This window comes from Rhinolophus sinicus, linkage group LG11 (genome assembly GCF_036562045.2).
Source record: "Rhinolophus sinicus isolate RSC01 linkage group LG11, ASM3656204v1, whole genome shotgun sequence".
Taxonomy (NCBI): domain Eukaryota; kingdom Metazoa; phylum Chordata; class Mammalia; order Chiroptera; family Rhinolophidae; genus Rhinolophus; species Rhinolophus sinicus.
In genome coordinates, this window is record NC_133760.1 from 22432917 (window position 1) to 22452435 (window position 19519).

General features: G+C 39.8%; 1 protein-coding gene across 1 annotated transcript; it reads left to right on the plus strand.

The window, feature by feature from the left end:
• The first annotated feature begins 528 nt into the window (after nucleotides 1–528).
• On the plus strand, nucleotides 529–18166 carry MPHOSPH6 (M-phase phosphoprotein 6). The gene is made up of 5 exons (XM_019743738.2): nucleotides 529–664; nucleotides 6143–6255; nucleotides 14156–14246; nucleotides 16513–16607; nucleotides 17426–18166. The coding sequence occupies exons 1-5, from the start codon at nucleotides 614–616 to the stop codon at nucleotides 17556–17558; spliced, it is 483 nt and encodes a 160-aa protein (XP_019599297.1). The 5' UTR covers nucleotides 529–613; the 3' UTR covers nucleotides 17559–18166.
• Nucleotides 18167–19519: the final 1353 nt, after the last annotated feature.

Here is a 19519-nt window from a genome sequence, read left to right on the forward strand (position 1 = left end):
GGAACCTCCCTGTACCTCAGTTTACTCCACTGCAACACGGGGATAAGAACAGTACCACCCCATAGGGTTATTGTGAACATAAAATGAACTATTACACGTCATGTGATGCAGAACATAGCCCGACATCCATGTTAGAAACACGTGAAAGTAAAGGATGGGGAGGCAACCGACTCAAAGGTCTCACCAGGACAACTGAGTCAACGACGCGACAGGACTGAGTCCGTAAGGCGGGTTGGGACTCGCCACTGCCAGGCCCTGGGTCGCTCTGCCGAGTGCGGAGCCTGAGGGGCCGGGCTGAAGCCCTCAGGGGAAGGCAGCCAACAGCTCGCAGCGACCAGAGCTCCGGCTTCAGCCTCTTTGGGGGTCTCCCTCCCGGCGTTAAGATGCTCTGCCCCCTTGGCGGGCGGTCGCGCCCTTACCCTGAGCTTCTAGGAGACCCGAGCGCTCCCTGAGGCGACGCGTGAAGAGCCCCTGACACCTTCGCGCGCGAGAAGCAGGGGCGGGGCCACAGGGCAAGGAGAGGCGCGCTACGTAAAATGACGCCGCTGCGTACGCAGCAGCGCGCGTGCGCAGTACGGCTCGTGGAGGGGCGCGGGGCCTAGCGGAAGCCAGCATGGCAGCGGAGCGCAAGACAAAGTTGTCCAAGAACCTGCTGCGCATGAAGGTACAAGGACACTGGGGAGCCATGCCGGGAGGGTAGGGCCACCCGATTCTCCCGGCGTGGCCGAGGCCGAGGCCCTGGGCGTGCGGGGGCACCAGAGAAGCGCCGGAGGGCATCCACCTCTCGCTCTCATTCATTCACTTAGCGTCTGCTCTGCGTTGGGCACTGGGAACCGGCTTAGAAATCCGGCGTATTCTCTCTTAAAGCCCGCGGTCGGGTGGGAGACACACACACGTGAGCAAGCAGTTAGGATACAGCGTACTGCGTGCGGTGACGCTAGAAGCGCCGGTACCTCGGGGAACTTAACGGGGGCTTCTGCGGGAAGTGGTCCTAGATAGAGACTGAAGGGTCGGTGGGAGGGTGGGGAACATGGCAACATAAACTGAGGGAAGAGCGAGTTCAGAAGTTTGAGAGGCAAAAACCAAACACCCATGGTGATTGTTAAGAACTAAAGATAATTCAGTATGTCCTGAAGGCAAGTAGCAAGAAAAGGGCCTGGAAATGTAGACGGGTCATTATTAACATGCAGGAAGTTTTAGGCCAGATTAAGGAGTTGTTTTCTTTACCTTGTGAGTATTGGGAAGCTATGGAGCACAGGTTACAGTTATCAGCTGTGCCTCTTACTTTGCCAAGTTGCATTAACTGTCCTGTGAAGAAGATGTTGGTGAAAGAAAGACTCGACAGGACAAAATTGCAAAAAGACCATCTAGAAGTTTAGATGATCTGAGTGAGGGGTGCAGTGGCATTGCAATGGAATCATAACAGTTCAGGTGAAAGTGAGTTATGTCACCCAACGTAAGCAAAATTGATTCTTATATTTCAGATTGAATCAATTTAAACAAATGTCAAAATGGCGGAAAAAGACGAGGATAGGTAAAATAAATACAGGAATTAAAATAGGGGAAACAACCAATCCTTAAAACTTAAGTAATAATAGCAAACATTTACAGTTCTTGCTGTGTGCCAGACACAGTTCTAAATGTTTTGCATGTATCAACCCAAGAAATCCACATACCGTGTTTCCCCGAAAATAAGACCTAACCAGACAATCAGCTTTGATGCCTCTTTTGGAGTAAAAATTAATATAAGACCCGGTCTTATTTTACTATAATTTAAGACCGGGTCATATAATATAATATAATTAATATAATATAATATATACTGGGTCTAATATAAGACTGGGTCTAATATAATATAAAATACAATACCGGGTCTAATATAATATAATATAATTCCGGGTCTTACATTAATTTTTGCTCCTAAAGACGCATTAGAGCTGATTGTTCAGCTAGGTCTTATTTTCGGGGAAACACGGTGATAACTCTCTGAGGTGAGTGCAGTTATTATCCTTCTCCAACAGTCATAGCAACTGAAACAGGGAAGTAATTTGCCCAAAGTTACTGCTAATAAGAAGTGTAAACAAGACTCAGACTCAGGCAGTCTGGTACCAGAGCCCCGTGCTCTTAGCCCCTTACTTCTGGTCGCTGAATACTTATAGATGTAAACTGTTAAATGTCATGTTTAGAGAATTGTGGAATTTCCAAGAAGAGGAAGCAAGGCATAAATAATGTTTTGAAAGATTGGACAGTAAATATTGCATGGGCAAAATTTGAGTGCAGTTGAGCTAAGTAAGGTGTAACTAGACATGGATAGGGTGAGGGTAGAGGGTAAATCATAGCATAATTTAGTTTCCAAAGTACTTCTTTCATGCATATTAGCAAAATTTGAATCTTTACTGAACAGTTTTCTTTTCGCTTATGGTTTGTAATCATGTAGCTTTCAAAGAAGCGAAGTGGATTGACAAAGCAGACCCTGAAAAGATTTTAGCAGTTGTTATAGCTCTTGGATAAGTCTAATGAGGCCGTGCTGGGTGATTAGGGCTCAGACCAAAGACCTGACTTTGGAAGTAGGAATGAAGAAATTAACTAAAATTATTCACCTCTTACGCAAGTGGTTCAGAGAGACTCGACTACACATTGGAAGCAAAGGAGAGGGGAAAAAAAATACCCAGGTTCTCTATTTGGGTTAACAACTTCGGGCATTGATAAGAAAGGCTAGCACGAGATACTCTATATACAGATAGAGTGGAGTGTTTTATGAGAAGGAATGAAGCAGCTGCCTGATGTTGCAGTATACAGTACAGCGCTTCGGCCAGAGCTAAGTATAGAGCAAGAATGTGAGGGTTGAGGATTTAATTATGACTCAGTTTTTTCCAGTGTACTTGAAGTCCTCTGACTTGTGTCAGCTGTTGGACTGGAGGTTGATCCTGATGGGAAGTAAAAAGTGAAGAATGTAGGTGGAATGTCTGTCAGTATGATGGAATTGTAGAGAGGGTGCTTATTTGTGATTTTAGTTCTTTTGGATTCTTAAAACATTTTTCTGTTAAGAGACAGATAAATACTTGAGGCATGTGGGCCAAACAGTTTCAGTTGCAACCACTCAACTCTGCCATTGTACCTCAGAACCAAATGAGCGTGGCTTTGTTCCAATAAAACTTTATTTACAACAGAAGTCAACCCTAAGGGCTGCAGTTTGTGATACCTGCTGTAGGTCCTCAGTTGTGAGTAAAGCTAAATCACTAGCTTTAAAGTGTGTTCTTAGATGCTGTGGAGTCAGAAGAATTGAATTTCTGTCTGAGTCTGGAGTTGCTTTAGTCATGGTCACTGGGCGTTCTGTCCTTTCCATATGCTTACAAACGTGTGTGTGTGTGTGTGTGTGTTTCTGTACATACTTGTATGTATATGGTTATTTTGTGTACCATAAAGAATGTCTACTTGACTTAAAAATAGGAGAAAAAAAGGGCAGTTGGCAAGATTGGTGAGTTTTACTACCAAGAACGTGAGTGATGAAATGAGACATCTGGACTTAAAGAGAAGCATCCAGAAAGGAAATCTGGAAAAATAAGACAAGTCTAGAATCGGTTACATTCAGAGAAGCTTTAGTGAACTCTTTCCTGTGTGCCAGGTGCAGCCTAAGTACCAGTAATGCAAGATGAGCAAGAGACATGGTCTACGTTCAGAACCTCAGTCTTTTAGGAGACACAGAAGAAGCATAATGAATGATAAGGCAGTGTTTATAATAAGGCTGTTGTAGAAGCAAGGAAGGCTTACCGAAGGACACATACTCTGGGCCTTCACCAGAGAATATTTTCTCAGGCAGAAAATGGAAGCATAACGTTGATTAACAGAGGCAGAAGGACTGGCTATGCTTTCCATAAACTGCCAGTGCTTTCCTGTGATAAGGATGTAGGTACAGAAGTAAAAGAATGAAGACAGGTGAACAAACAGTGCAAAGCCAGGAAATTGACAGTGGCACAATCCACAGAGCTTACTCAGATTTCACCATTTTACATAGACTCCTTCATGTGTGTGTGTTTGTGAGTGTGTGATACTTCCATACAGTTTATTGTGTGGAGATTCATCTACCACCACATTCAAGATACAAAACTGTGCATCACCACAGGTTCCCTCAAGCTACCCCTGTGTAGCCACACGCACACCCTTGTGTCATCCCTAACCCCTGGCAACTACTAATCTGGTCTCCGTTTTTGTAATTTTGTTATTTCGAGGATGTTATATAAACAGAATCATACAATATGTAAGCTTTGAGATTGGCTTTTTTCACTCAGCATAATTCCCTTGAGATCCATCTAAGTTGTTGAGGATATGAGTAGTTCCTTCCTTTTTGTTGCTGAACAGTATTCCATGCTGTGGATCTACCACAGTTTATTTTAACCATTCACCTGTTGAAGAGTATTTTTTTTTCCTCCTTCTTCCTCCTCCCCCCTCCCTCCCTGCACCTCATTCCGGTTCAAGCCATTGTTTCTCAGTCTAATTGTGTAGGACACAGCTCCTTGGCCCATGCTGGTATTATGAGCCTTGTGCTCCGCAGCTGAGGCAGTCATTCGGCCCCATCCGCCACTCACAGCAGCTCTGGGCAGCCCAGCTCCAGGGAGAGCTGTTGTTCACAGTCTTAGCTGTAGAGGGCGCAGCTCACCATGAGGTGGGAATCGAACCCTCAACCTCATCACACAGTGGTCCAACCACCTGAGCCACCGGGCCTGCCCCTGAAGAGTATTTTTGTTTCCATTTTGGGGCTACTACAAATACAGCTGCTGTGAATATCTGTGTATGAGTTTTTAAATGAACGTAAGTTTTCATTTGTATGAGATAAATGCCCGAGAGGACAATTGCTGGGTCATATTGTAAGTTCATGTAAGAAACTGTGGAGCTGTTTTCCACAGAGGAGACCCAGCTTCCCCACATCTGCATCAGAACTTGATGTTATGCCTTTATTTTATTTGTGAGCGTTTTTCAAGTTTTGTCATTTCATTCAGTAGTCATTGGTAAAGCCATTATGTCTAAAAATGATGGTGGTTTTGGAAGAGTTAGAATGGAGGGAAAAGTAATATGGAGACTGGATAAGGGAAAGAAATGAGGATAAATGGAAACCAGTGGAATCCTAGACCTCACTGCTGGGTGTTTTCTGAATTTCTTTCTTCCCACATTGATACTTTATCACTTTGCTGTGATTGACATCTTGGTGTGTTCGCCTGTCCCTGGAAATAGGGCTATTTGTGCGAGGGAAAGACTAGGAGCAGGACTACTATTTTCTTTACTGGCGTACTTTGAGTTGAGCTTCTACACATTTTAAAATAAAGCATTTCAGAGGATGTAAGTGCTGAGCAAGCTTACAGATCTAGCCTTGCTTCAGTCTACATTTATAGAGCCCTTACTGCACAGCATTCATTATGCTGGTACTGATGAAGGGGACTCCACACATAGGCCCTGTCGGAAGGTCTCCCGAAGAGACAGATGCTCAAGAAGTTAAAATGTGGTGTGCGGGTTTGACGGTGCCATGGGAAGCTTCTAGGAGAGAGATGCTGGTTTTTCCTGTGTCAGGGACAATTTCACAGAGGTGGAGTAGCTTTACCCATATCAGTTACCTGGTAGAAGAGAGTGAGAAGGGCGTTCCAGGCCAAGATCAGCAGGTGCAAAGACCAGTGGGTCAGCGAGAGATTCCAAAAATACTGAGCCTCTCATCCTTTTACTGCCCTTCACTTTCTCCTCCGGCCTCGCCTGATCTGTGGATCAATCTTTCATCTTAGTCCTTCCTCGCTTGCCATTATGTACAACTGGCCACACATAATGTGATACTTATTGAATACAGTTTTGGTTTTTTTTTTGGTGCCTGTTTTATTAAATCCAAAAAACTAAAATACGGTAAAGGTCTTTTTGAAGTCTTCTAAAGGAAGAAGTACACATGTTGCTTTTGTTTCCGCTCTGGCAAGCTCCCAGCCAGCCTAGTGTGACCTTGTCAAGGCAGAGTTAAGCTGCTTGATCACCCTCCCCCCACCTTCAATCATGAGATGGGATTCCTGGAGAAATGAGGAGCAAGTGGAAGGATAAAATTATTCGAGTTTTCTTTAGCTCTTAAGTTGGGAAAATTCGTTGCTGACACTGATTTTGTTTGTTTTGACAGTTCATGCAAAGGGGACTGGACTCCGAAACCAAGAAACAACTAGAAGAGGAAGAAAAGAAAATCATTAGTGAAGAGCACTGGTACTTGGATTTGCCAGAGCTTAAAGAGAAGGAGTAGGTTGATTAGAAATTCTTTTGCTGACACTTTGGGCATTCAGAGGGAAATCCCTGTAAATGTGACTCATTCCAGTGTCCTAAAGGCCATGAAATAGCATCTGTTCGGTGCCTTGAGTTAGTCTTACCACTAGATTTCTTAAAATTATTAAACCTATAAGAGGTCTACTTGGATCTATACATTTTTACTGGCCGTCGGCCGTCATTTATATGTTCTTTTTTTTACATTGAATAAAGGAATCTAGCCCATATGTCTCTTGCAATAACTGGGGACCTTTATGCAAATCTGTAATGTACTCTCTATATTAAGTTCCAAAGATTAGGTGTGTACTTCAAGCCTCTAACAGTTTTTTTTGTTGTTGTTGTTTTTGTTTGTTTGTCTTTTAACAGAGTTCTTTATTAGGCTGAGCTTCTCAAAGGCAGGTCAAGAGCGTTTTGTTTGTGTCTTTTCTTTTTTTTAAATGTTTACTATTAATGCCAATCATCTTAGCTAACATTTGTTGCATCTATAGTGTGTGCTAGGAACTGGTCTAAGCACTATACGTCTTAATTATTTAATCCTCATAGCAAACTTGAGAGCTGGCTACTCTATTTCATCCGTTTTATAGTTGAGGAAACGGAAGCTTAAGAGAAGAGCTTGCTCAGTCACCCAGCTCGTTGTTGCTAAGGCTGGGGTAATGCACTAGGTAGTTTCTCTCCTGCCTTTAAGCTTGGTTGGTACTTGAGAAATAATTTTGAATAAAGAAGTGTTGGATTCACATCACCCATTAATTTATCTAAATTCTTCTGGAAGTTCGTGTCATTTCTTCTTGATGCTTTTCTTACCATAGTAAGCTCTGTGGAATGGTAGTTTTACTTAAACTTTGTCAAATGACTGAATGCTGCTTATTATCTTCAGGCACATTTATGTTTTTTCTTTTTGTTTTTAACATGTTATATTCCTTTGTTCACTTGACTAACGTCTGGATCTTTTGGGGAAGGTTAGATATCCTTCTCTAAAGATAGAAATGTGTCGTACCAGCAGGGATGGAAAGAAAGGTGCTTTGTTTTCTGGGCTTGCTTCTCTTTGTACTTGCTTTTCTTTACTGCTTCTCTGAGGATGGAAGATACTCGTAAGGAAGGGGAAGATAATGCCAGAGATGGTTTGAATTTGGGAGCAGGGAGTGTAGAAAGGGGCCATTACTGGTAAGGAGCTGTAATTTAATTTTATGCCTTGACTAAGCTAGCACAAAGTAGCCCAGAGACCTGGTTACTTTTATTGATAGGCAGGACGATTTCTATCTTGTTTTCAGTATTCTCCTACCCCAATACAGCACATTATCCCCAGAACGATGACATTTAGATTCCTTTCATAGGAGATAAATGTCTCAGTTCTTTTGGGCTACTATAACAAAATACCACAGCCTGGGTATCTTACACACAACAGAAATTTATTTCTCTCGGTTTTAGAGGCTGGATGTCTAAGATCAGGAGAATGTGCCTGAATTTAGATTCCCTCAGGGCGAGACAGTCCTGCAGCAAGTGTGGTGCTGGCTGAGCTAGATAGGGCCCGTGAGAGAGGACCCTACAGAGCAGTAGTTCTCAAAATTTGGGGCTCAAGGACCATTTACATTTTTAAAAATTACTTAGAAACCATAAAGAGCTTTTCTTTGTGTCATGTCGATATTTACTATGTAAGAAATTAAAACAAATTTTTTAAAATACTTAAATAAGAAACAACTGCACTCCTTAGCATAAATAACTCGTTTTGCATGAAAAATAATTTCCAAAATAATATTAGGGAGAATAGTGGCATTGATTTACATTTTTGCAAATCTCTTTAATGTCTGGCTTACTAGAAGACAGCTGGAGTCTTTTAACTCCTACATTCCGCCTTGTAGCGTGTCATTTTGGTTGACCTATATAAAGTCCACCCTCACCCAGGTGATACAGTTAAAAAGGGAGGGGTGTTGTAATAGCTTTTTCAGATAATTCTTTGATGCTACTCCAAGACTCAGTAAGTTGTAGTTTCTTAAAAGTTACCTGAAGTGTGGAATCTGAAAATAATGAACTTTTCATAATCATTGGTCTACCTTATATTTTGAATAGATCTTTTGTTCATGCATAATTTCATAACATCATGTATTTCTCATTTGGAATATATTAGTTTAATGAGATATATAGATTTTTCAAATAACTCATTTCATTGTACAGTATCAAAAATCACATTCATTAATATCACCATGGGCTTCATCAGAAAAGCCTTTAAGTATTGGGAAGCTGTCAAGCCCAAAGTGACATATACAAGCTATTCAAAATTCTAATTTTTGCTTGGAAGTTTGAATTTTGTTATTGGGAACAAGTATTGTCAGTTGTTTCCCTTGAGGTGACAAGTTTACTTTATTCATTTTCAAGAAAATGTCTGCCAAATACTCAAGTCTGAATAAGCATAGTTAAGTGTACCAAGAAAAATGTAGCTAGTTTAACTCCCAACTTGATCACACAAGTGCATTTTCTCAAAACAGTCATCATACCTCAGCAGTCACAAGTACCTTATATATGCTTCCTATTTTGTGTAGAGAACATTTTATGAAGTGTAATCAAGAGCTGGAGATTAGTAACAAATTTTTACTGCTTAATCAAGCACATAATTATTGGCTTTTTTTTTTTTTTTAACTGAAAGTCAACAGTGAACATTGCAATGACTGCTAGTACAGTCTGGTATCACTACATTAATTCATACTAAAATGCGATTTTACCCATAACCTCTTTTGCACACTGTACAAATGTCAACATAGTGAAAAAGACAATGTCTTAGTGTTATCGTGAAAGTAATTTTGACCTCCTACCATTATTACCTTCTCTCACACCTTTCCAGTCATAGAGGCCTCCTTTAGTCTAGAAATTCTGTCTCTCAGGCCACTTGCATTCCTACATTCGCCCCTCAGGGCCTTTACTTTTAACTAGTCCCTCAGGTGTTCTTCCCCTAGGTATGCTAATATCTTGTTCCTCACTGTTTTCTAGACTTTGCTCAAATGTCACCCCATCCAAGAGGCCTGCCTAGACCACACTTCATAAAGCAACCAAAGACAAATTCTTTAGATAAAAAGAATTTGTATGAGTTGGATAGAATTCTGTTTGCATGTCTCTTGGTTAAAGGTTGAAATTGCTGGATCATCAGGTTGGTGTATATTTAACTTTATGAGAAGCTTTCAGACCAATTTCCAAAGTAATTCTACCATTTTACACTTTCACTAAGGAAATGTAAGAATTCTGGTTGTTCTACACCCTTCCAATATTTGGTGTTCATCTTTTTTATTTTACCTATTCTCCTTATGGTTCTTAATTTGAATTTTCCTGGTGACTAATTTCCTGGTTACAAAATGCTTATGTGCTTATTAGCCATTTCCATATCTACCTTTGTGAAGTCCCTATTCAAATCTTTGGTCCATTTTTTTTCAATGATGTGGTTTTGTCTTTTTTTCTAACAGTCCGTATCACATATTTTCCCACTCCTCTATACATCTGTCATCTGTTTTATTTTTGATATATTTCACAGTAAGTAGCAGGCGTCAGTACATTTTTATCCCTTAACTAGAGTTCGATGTTTATATAGGATTTTTAATTTTCTTTTTAAAGTAGAGCTTACATACTTCTATACAGATAGAAGTTCTTTATATTCTGAATACAAATCCTTTGCCAGATGCATGTATTATGAATACTTTCTCCCAGTCTGTGACTTGCCTATTTATTTTCTGGGGTTTTTTGATGAGCAGTTATTAACTTTTTTTTCTTTTATAAAGGTAGTTCTTTCTAGATCCTGTTTAGTGAATCTTTGCCTGTACCTCGGTTGCAAATATATTCTCTGTGTTTTTGTCTAGAATTTTTGTTATATTAGCTTTTATATTTTTATATGTGATCTGTCTCTAATTTTTTGTGTATGGTGTAAGGTAGGAATTAAGGTTCATTTTTTTCTTTAGATAGACAGTGGTCCCAGTACCCTTTATTGAAAATACTACCTTTGACTCATGCATTGTTTTGATGCTCTGGTCAAAAATCAAAAGTCTAATTTTGGGCTTTATTCTGTTGCATTGATGTATTCCTCTATCCTGTTGGCTTGATGACTGGATTATAGTGAGTCTTGAAATCAGGTAGTGTAAGTTTTCCAATTTTATTCTTTTTCAAAATTGTTTTGCTAGCATACATCCTTTGCTTTCCCATATAAATATTAAAACCAGATTGTTAATTTCTCCCTACCATCCCCTTCCCCCACAAAAAAGTAGGACTTTAATTGGCATTGCACTGAATCTGTAGATCATTTGGAAAGAATTGATATCTTAACAAAAGTGTGCCTTCCAATCCATAAACACGATATATTTATTTATTTAGCTGTTATTTAATTTCTTTCAGCAGTGGTTTGTAGTTTTTGGTGTAGAGATTCTATATATATGTACCATTAAATACAGCTCTACATATTTCACATTTTTAAATCCTATTGTGGCCTTTTTCCCAAAAATTACTTGTTGTGTACGTAGAAATTGATGGTTATATGTTGACTTTGTGTTCTGTACCTGTGCTAAATTAACTCACTGACTCTAGTAGGTTTTTTTGTTTTGTTTAGTAGTTTTTTTGTTTTGTTTTGTTTCTGAAGATTCCTTAAGATTATCTACATATGTAATCATGTCACCTACAAAAAAAAGTTACACATTTTACTTTGTTTTCTTTCTTTATTTCATTGGCTAGGACCTCCAGCGCAGTGATGAGAATGAACAGCCTCAGATTGTTTCTGATCCTAGGGGAAAGCATAAACTTACACTATTTAGTATGAAATGCTGTGTGTTTTCACGGATGCCCTTTATCGGCATGAGAAAGTTTCCTTTCTCTTCCTAGTTTCTTGAGGAATTTCATGAATGATGTTGAGTTTTGTGAAATCATTTTTGATGAGATAATCATATGATTTTTCTTATTTCCTCTGTTAATGTGGAAATTATATTGATTTTTGAATGTCAAAACAACCTTTCATTTCTGAGACAAAACTGTTGGTATTTATTTGTAACATAATTTATTTTAATTTACTAATATTTAAATAGTGATTTTTGCATCAATATTCATAGAGGATGAATAGACTTCTTTAGTATATCTAGAACTATTCTGATTTCTTACTTCAGCTATTGCTTTTTTCTTCCTGTTCTAAAACTTCTGTTTGGTAATTTTTCATAGTTCCCATTTTTTAATTCAGGTTCCTATTTGTGTCTTCCTTACATTCATATTTTTCTTTAACTCCTTGAACAGATTTATAATAGCTGTTTTAAAGTTCTTTTCTACTAATTCTATCATCTTTCTTTTTGTATTGACTTGTTTTCCTTCTGTTAATGGGTCACATTTTTCTGCTTCCTTACATGTCTAGTAATTTTTAATTGTGTGTTACATATTGTGTTATATTGCTGAGCATCTGGATTTTGATGTTTTCCTTAATAAAGGGTTGAAATTTGTTCCATTAGGCAGTTAATTTACATGCCAATCAGCTTGAGCCCTGTTTTTGTTCGAGTAGCTTTTATAGCCTTTATCATAGAGCTAGAATAGCTGCACTCTTAAGGTGTGACCTTTCTGTTCATTGTCACAGGGTATTCAGCTTGGTCTCTCCACTCTGGGTAGACACAAGTCAAATATTTCCCTCCTCTGGGCAAGGTCTCGTCTTTGTGCAACATACAATTCCAGGGTAAATTTTGTTTCTCAGGTGTGGTGGACTGGAAAGTGGTCCCCAGATAATATCCAGGCTTTCATCCCTGGAATCTGTGTTACCTTATATGCCAAAATTGACTTTGCCAGTATGATTAATTTGAGGATCTTTAGACGGGGAAATTATTCTGGATTATCTGAGTGGGTCCTGAATGTAATTACATATATCCTTATAAAGGAAGGCAAAGAGAGATTTCATGCACACAGGGAAGGCAGAGTGACCATGGAGGGCAAAGACTAGAGTGATGCAATCACTATCCAGGGAATGCTGGCTGTCAGAAGCTGGAGAGGCAGGGAATGAATTCTCTCCTGGGGCCACTAGAGGGAGTGCAGCCCTGCCAACATCTGATTTTGGTCCAGTGAAAACGGATTTCAGACTTCCAGAATTATAAGAGCATAGATTTCTGTTGCTTTAATCCATCAATTCCGTGTTAATTTGTTACAGCAGCCCTAGGAAACTAATGCACCAGTTAATTCTTCTCCTCCTTGAAATCGTTATTTTTCCCTTGGCACTGTGGACTTACCCAGCTCATGTATAGCCTATTGCCATGTTTCCCTGAAAATAAGACCTAACTGGAACATAAGCCCTAGCATAATTTTTCTGGATGCTGGTAATATAAAATAAGCCCTAATACGGCTTTTGGAGCAAAAATGAATATAAGACCCAGTCTTATTTTAGGGGAAATGTGGTAGGGCTTATTTTATATTACAAGCATCCTGAAAAATCATGCCAGGGCTTGTTTTCTGGTTAGGTCTTATTTTGGGGGAAACACGGTATTCAGCCAAGGATTCAAAGGGACCTCATATTCATTTCTGGAATTCCTTTGTGCATCTCTCTTTCTCTGGTATCTTGACCCATATATTTTAGTCACCTCTGTAGCCCCAGACATCGATTTGTCCCTTCAGTTCAGTGAGACTGGGCTCTGTTTGAGCTCTCGCCCCCTGCTTCACAGTCTACAAATTGCATCCAGTCAGAAGGCGGGCATTCATGGGGCTCACTTCGTTTGGTTTTCTTCTCTCAGGAATCACAGCCCTATGCTTTGACTTGTTCACTGTTTCCTATTTTGTTCCATTCTCTAATTGGTTACAGTAGGAGGGGTAGTTTGGTACCAGTTACTCCCTTATGGCCAGGAGTGGATTAATCAGCTTTCTTTTTATTCATTATATAAGTATTTTATTTATTATCTGGCACCACTCTGTAGAATGTAACCTTCATGAGAGCAGAGGACCTCTTATTCACTGCTCTCTCTCCAGCTTCTAGAACTGCCTGGCATGCAGTTCGGTTTAATAAGTGTTTGCTGAGTGAGTAAATGAATGAGTGACTTTTGACAAGAAGCAGGGCCTACTTTCCACCAAGAAGCCATAAAGGCCAGGTATTTGCTTTCCTAGCATGCTTTATGTTTGATAGCAGGACTATAGTCAGGTATGCTTACCTGGGATTGGGGTCATAAACCGGTAACTCAGAGGAAAATCCCTTTTGGAGACCAAAGCATTCCACACCTGCATACTGTTTCCAGGGCCAGAGTAGTCTGCCTAATGCCCTCTGTGGTGTCCTGTGTTTATCCCTCTCAGTAGCAGCAGTAGCGTCATTTTTATTAGCGTAGTTTTATAGCCTGGTATTACTTTTGGATCGACCACCTCTCCACCCTTATTTCTGCCCATTTTCCAGTTCTATTCATCCAGCTTTCCGAGTGATTCTGTGAGATACCCAGTAGACTTACAACGAATTCCTTCTCTGCTTAAGTCATCCAGGGTCAGTCGTCGTTCATAGCCAAGAGTTCCGACTAAGAAACTCTATTAAAGCCGCCCAGGACTCTGACTTCTGGGTATTTAATAAGAACTTGGTGGGGAGCATAAACGGCAAGGAAACTACTTCAAATTTGGAAAATTCAGGCTTATTATAAATAGTTTTGGTATCTACATTGTATAGGCATTTATGTACATTAAACGTAGTATTTAGAAGAGGCTGTGCCTCCAGACTGCAGCTCTTGTCTCCTAGTACCTTTGCTGGCCAAATTAGTCACTTTTTATTTCTAACCCTCGGTGAGAAATCTTACTGTGTTTTTACTTGATTCTACTGAGAATTGTAAGATCGATTTTTCATTTGAAATCTTGACTTATATTTGCTCTGCTTTGTTGCAAGTAGACATGCTATTAATACAGGTTCATTTTTCCCACTCAGGAGTTTCATAATAGAAGAGCAGAGTTTCCTGTTATGTGAAGATCTTCTCTATGGAAGAATGTCATTCAGAGGATTTAATCCTGAGGTTGAGGTATTAAATATAATTGCTTCAAATTTTTAAATTTTCCAATTGAATTCTTTCTGCTAATAATTGGGTTTAGGTTCCCGCCCCCCCCACCAGGTACCATTTCTCCTCATTATATAGAAAATAACAAGCCTTGAAATATTGCCATAGCTATTTAAGGAAATCGCAGGCATTGCAGTCTAGTGTTATGGTAAAATTGAGTGGATAATTTAACAGCAGTATCCGCACCTGACAGTGCTATTGTCAGTGTTCGAATTTCAGCTCGGGTCTTTTACAGGAATGTCAGGATTTTATTCACATGAGGATGCTATTATAAAAAATTATTTCCTGGCATTTATAAATATACCTTTTCTAATGGAAAAATGTTACTTAAAAATTTAGTAGTTTGACTTTTTAAGGGATAGGTTTTAATCCAACCTTATAAATAGGTTTTTAAATGAATTCTTTGGGAAGTTTGTTTGAAAAGTAAACATTCGCCTTATAACTGAGCTATTTATTTGAATTTTCCTGCCTCAAGTTTATAAAGAAGCACAGGACTTCATTTAACAAATATTAGAACTCTGGCTGTGTATTAAAAGCCATCCAATCAGGTATGTGACCAACCAAATGGATTTTTGTGATATAAAGCATTAGTTGTATAGCTAACACGTAAAAGCCAGGGTTTCTTAGCCCTGGGCACTATTGACATGGAGCCAGATCATTCTTTGTGGTGGGTGCTGTCCTGTGCTTGTAGGACATCTAGCGGCATCCCTGGCCTCTGTCCTCTGCCCACTAGATGCTAGTTACATGCGTGCACACACATGTACATACACACACCAGTTGTGACAACCAAAAATGTCTCTGGACATTGCCAAAGGTCCCTCAGTGAGCAGAATCTCCTTGGTTGCAAACTATTTCTGGAAGGATGCCTGTGCAGGCCCACAGCAAACCAAGCTAAGTGCCACCGTTTACTTAAAGGTTTTTGGTTGGTTTCCTTTTTTTCCCCTTTTTGATATGATGATTAAGGTGTTCAATTTACTTTATACAAAATTGACACCAGAAGTGTTTATTTTTAATGTATATTCTCCTTGTTTGGGCCTGCATAAAGCTTTAGATTGGGAAGAGAGAGAACAGTGGGGCAAAGGGGAAAAAAGCGAAGATTGTGGTGTGTGATGGCCAGAGCCTGGGGCTGTGGGGAGACATGCACTCCAAAGTGTGTCTGGGACATGGGAAAAGGAGTTGCTATGGCCCTCAGTATTTGATGTGAGAGGTCACTGGAAAATGATTTAAATTACTGGCACTCTGTACCACTGAGTACATTCTCCCTGGGAAACTGTTGGCTTGCAGATCTGAGCTGTCGTAAAATGTCAGAAAAGTTCAGTCAGTATGCCTGGGTATGAAAAAAAAAAAGATACCTACTTGAGAGTACTTATAAGCAGGATGTATTTAGAACACATTTAATATTGTATATATTTCTAGTGACACCTGGCATAAAGTTTATTTGTTCAGTATTCTGTGCTTGTGGCACACCAGCCCTCCTGAGGCACTGGAAATGCAGTAGGGAACCCAAGTGTATACCCTCACAGAGCTTGCATTCCTGAAATTATTTTATTTTCGCTCCTTTAAATGTGTAGCCTTTGATATAAATAAAGTATTACACTTTTTATATATATATATAAATCTGCCAGAGGGTAACTGTCAAGAAAAGGTTAATGTGAGAAAAAAAGTTGGAGGAGAAACCCATGGCACATGGATATCATGTTGGGATGCATTATCCACCCTTGTGTTTGGGGGTGAGACAGGTCCTCCCCATTGTTCCAGGGCCAGCCTTCCAGTTCTTCTATCCAGAAGATATTTGGTGCCCCCAGCACCACCACCAGCAAAAAATTGCATTGAAAATTACCCTTGACTATGGTACTTCTTCCATTTGACTCAAAGATTGGAGTTCGGAGGAAATCTGAAAGTTTACTTTTTCTGTCTCCCACTCACTAGAGTGTGTAGCAGTGTGCCTGCTTTACATGTAAATAACTAATAAGATTTATTACCTTAAATACAGTTTGAATTCATTAACAGGAGGTCTAATCTAGTAGGGCTTTGTCTTAGTATTTGTTTAATTCAGAGCTGACTTATGTTAGCACATTGTGGAATTAAGTATTACAGAGAATCCCTTATAAATTTTGACTAGTCCTATAAATTCTGTGACTTCTGTTTCTCTGCCTTCAAGTACATTTGACACCAGTTCCTTTCACAAGCCTTTTCCAGCCCTCATAGCCAGTGTTGGTGTATTTTCCAGAAATTAATGCTTCAGATGAATGCTAAGAACAAAGCAGAGGAAGTTGAAGATGAAACAGTGGAGCTCGACGTGTCAGATGAAGAAATGGCTAGAAGGTACCCATTACCTTGGAACAGCTTTGTCATCTGGGCCCAGCATGCATGGGCCTTCACATGTGCTCTCCTCTTACCCCACGGTCTACCCGGCAGGATGATGGCCATTTCTGCTTTCTCTACCATGGCCTGGGGGACCTTCATACCTGTCACAGGCTAGCAGTTGAGGGCTCATTTCTAGTGCTGCTTCCAATACATATTTCAAATATACATCTCAGTTTACTTAGGATAATCCAAAAATAAACAAGAGTGGAGAGTTTAATCATTCTTAGAGAAGCTCATAAACCAGACAGTTTATTTTAATTATAGTTTTGATTCTTCTCTTTGTTGCATATTTGGTGATATTCTTTTTTTCTTTTTTTAATTTTTTTTTATTGGGGAATTTTGAGGAACAGTGTGTTTCTCCAGGGCCCATCAGCTCCAAGTCGTTGTCCTTCAGTCTAGTTGTAGAGGACACAACTCAACTCCAAGTCCAGTGACCATTTTCATCTTTAGTTGGAGGGGGCACAGCCCACCATCCCATGTGGGAATTGAACCGGCAACCTTGTTGTTGGGAGCTCGCGCTCTAACCAACTGAGCAATCCGACTGCTACTCCGGAAGCTGAGCGGAAGCTCATTGTCTTCAGTCTAGTTGTGGAGGGCGCAGCTCACTGGCCCATGTGGGAATCAAACCGGCAACCCTGTTGTTCAGAGCTCATGCTCTAACCAACTGAGCCATCCAGCCTGACCCCATGTTGCGTATTTGGTGATATTCTTGACAAGACTTAATTCCTACCTTTTTTATTTGAAAATCAAACGTGTACTATCTGTCATCTTAACAGATACGAGACCTTGGTGGGGACAATTGGAAAAAAGTTTGCCAAGAAAAGAGACCGTGCCAATTATGAAGAAGATGAAAATGGAGACATAAAACCAGTGAAAGCAATGAAGACATTCTTAAAGCCCCAAGATTAAAATAGATGATGCCCTGAGATACGGCTCAGGGGTGCCTTCCTTGTGGGAGTTAATGTGTTTTGGAACTCATTCCAATGGTTTTGCTATAGTTGTTAATACTGTAATGTTTATTTGTAATGTTTATTGTAAAGAAATGTATAATTCTGGTAACATGCTGTTTTTGAAACAGATGTGTGATGGATGTTATACATCCTTTGCTTAGTGGTGTATAAAATTCATCAAGAATGGATTTTCAGTCCTTGATCTTCAAATGTACATAGGTACATAGTTTCTTCCTAAAGATATTTTTGACCACAGATTGTTTTTTAAATATATCTCTCTATTGACTGAACTTGAATTGACTCATAAATTAAAACCAGTGTTTAAATTGTTCTTGAGTATACAATTTATTAATCATGTCAAGCCGATTGGCACATACATTTTGGAACCAAATATTATGACAGTTTATTATGTGTAAATTCATAAAGAACAAACATACCTTTTCAGCCTGAAATATTTGCATGCTTCTAAGAAAGTCATTGTCAGTTTGCGGAATTTATTTTTTTTTTTGTATAAAGCCTTTACTTTATTAAAAAAAAATTATTCTGTAATAAACATGTTTTCATATACTTTTTCTATTCTCTTATATTTTCAAATAATTTTAGTCTAGTTCCGTATTTATCCAAATAGTAAGAAAACAGCCGCTAATTTAGAATATGATGATATGTATGTATGTGTGTGTCTCTGTTTGGAGATATATACCTAGAACTTCTAAAAAAAATACTGATTTCATTTCACTTTGTTCCTAGCAACTAAATGAGGTGTGTGTCTCCTCTCTCTGAATCTCCTTAGATTTTGATTGATCTGTGACCTCAACTCTCTGGTAAGTTACTGAAAGTCGTGAATTTGAAGTTCCTCTTGCTCTTTTTCATTTTGGAGGTGAGAACAATGCACCTTCCAACTCTCTATGTCCTGGGGCAGAAGCCAGAAGTTTTTCCCAATGCTTTGCCAGCACCACAATCCAGGAATTTATGGCATGTCTTATTCATCCTCATGATATTCTGCACAGCATTACTTAATATAGACGATGCCATTTCGCTGTAAAAGAAATGGGGCAGTGGGCTCGTGCCTCTGGAATTCACTGGCCTTAGCACACACGCCATCACAGGAGCAGCAGGCATCAGAGAATAGTGGAATGGTCTACTTAAGACTCAGTTATGGCCCTAAGTGGAATACAACACTCCATCTTACAAAGTGTAATGTATGTTTTGAATCCATGACCACTCACTGGGGCTGTTGCTCTCATCATAGTCAGAATGTGTGGTCTGGAATCAAGCAGAGGTAGAGAGTAGCTCCCCTCTCTGTTACACCCAATAACGCGTTCACAGATGTTTTGCTTCCTATCCCTCAGTTTTGAGCTCTGGAGGTCTGGGATACCCAAGGAGGAGTGCTCCCACCAGGGAACACAGCAGTGGTTCCATTAATAAAGAAATTGCAACAACCTGGTAATTTTACCACTAAACAGGCAAAGGAGTTTCCTCTCCTGGCCCATGCATGTGATCTTGGGAACAAAGGGGCATTGTGCTGTTCCTACACAATGGGTAATGGGGCAAGATGTGGAACCCACAGGCATCTTTTAGCACTTCTATGTCCAGTGACAAACTTTAATGGAAAACTACAACCACCTCAAAAAGGCAGGAAGATATAGACCCTTTAGGCAGTGAAGTTTTGGGTCACCGTACAAGGTATGAAGCCTGAGCATCTGAGATCCCGTCTGAGGGAAGAGGAAACATGGAACATAAAGAGGAAGAATGAAGCTTATTAATTACATCCTTGTGATCAATTATAGAAACAAGTGACTGAGCAGTTAGGCGTATATTCTTCCTTGATGTATGTGTGCCCATTCCTTCTTTCTCCTCATTGCTCTTATTGTATACGGAATTTCAGTCTTGAAGTATTTAGTCTGGAGATACCAGAATATT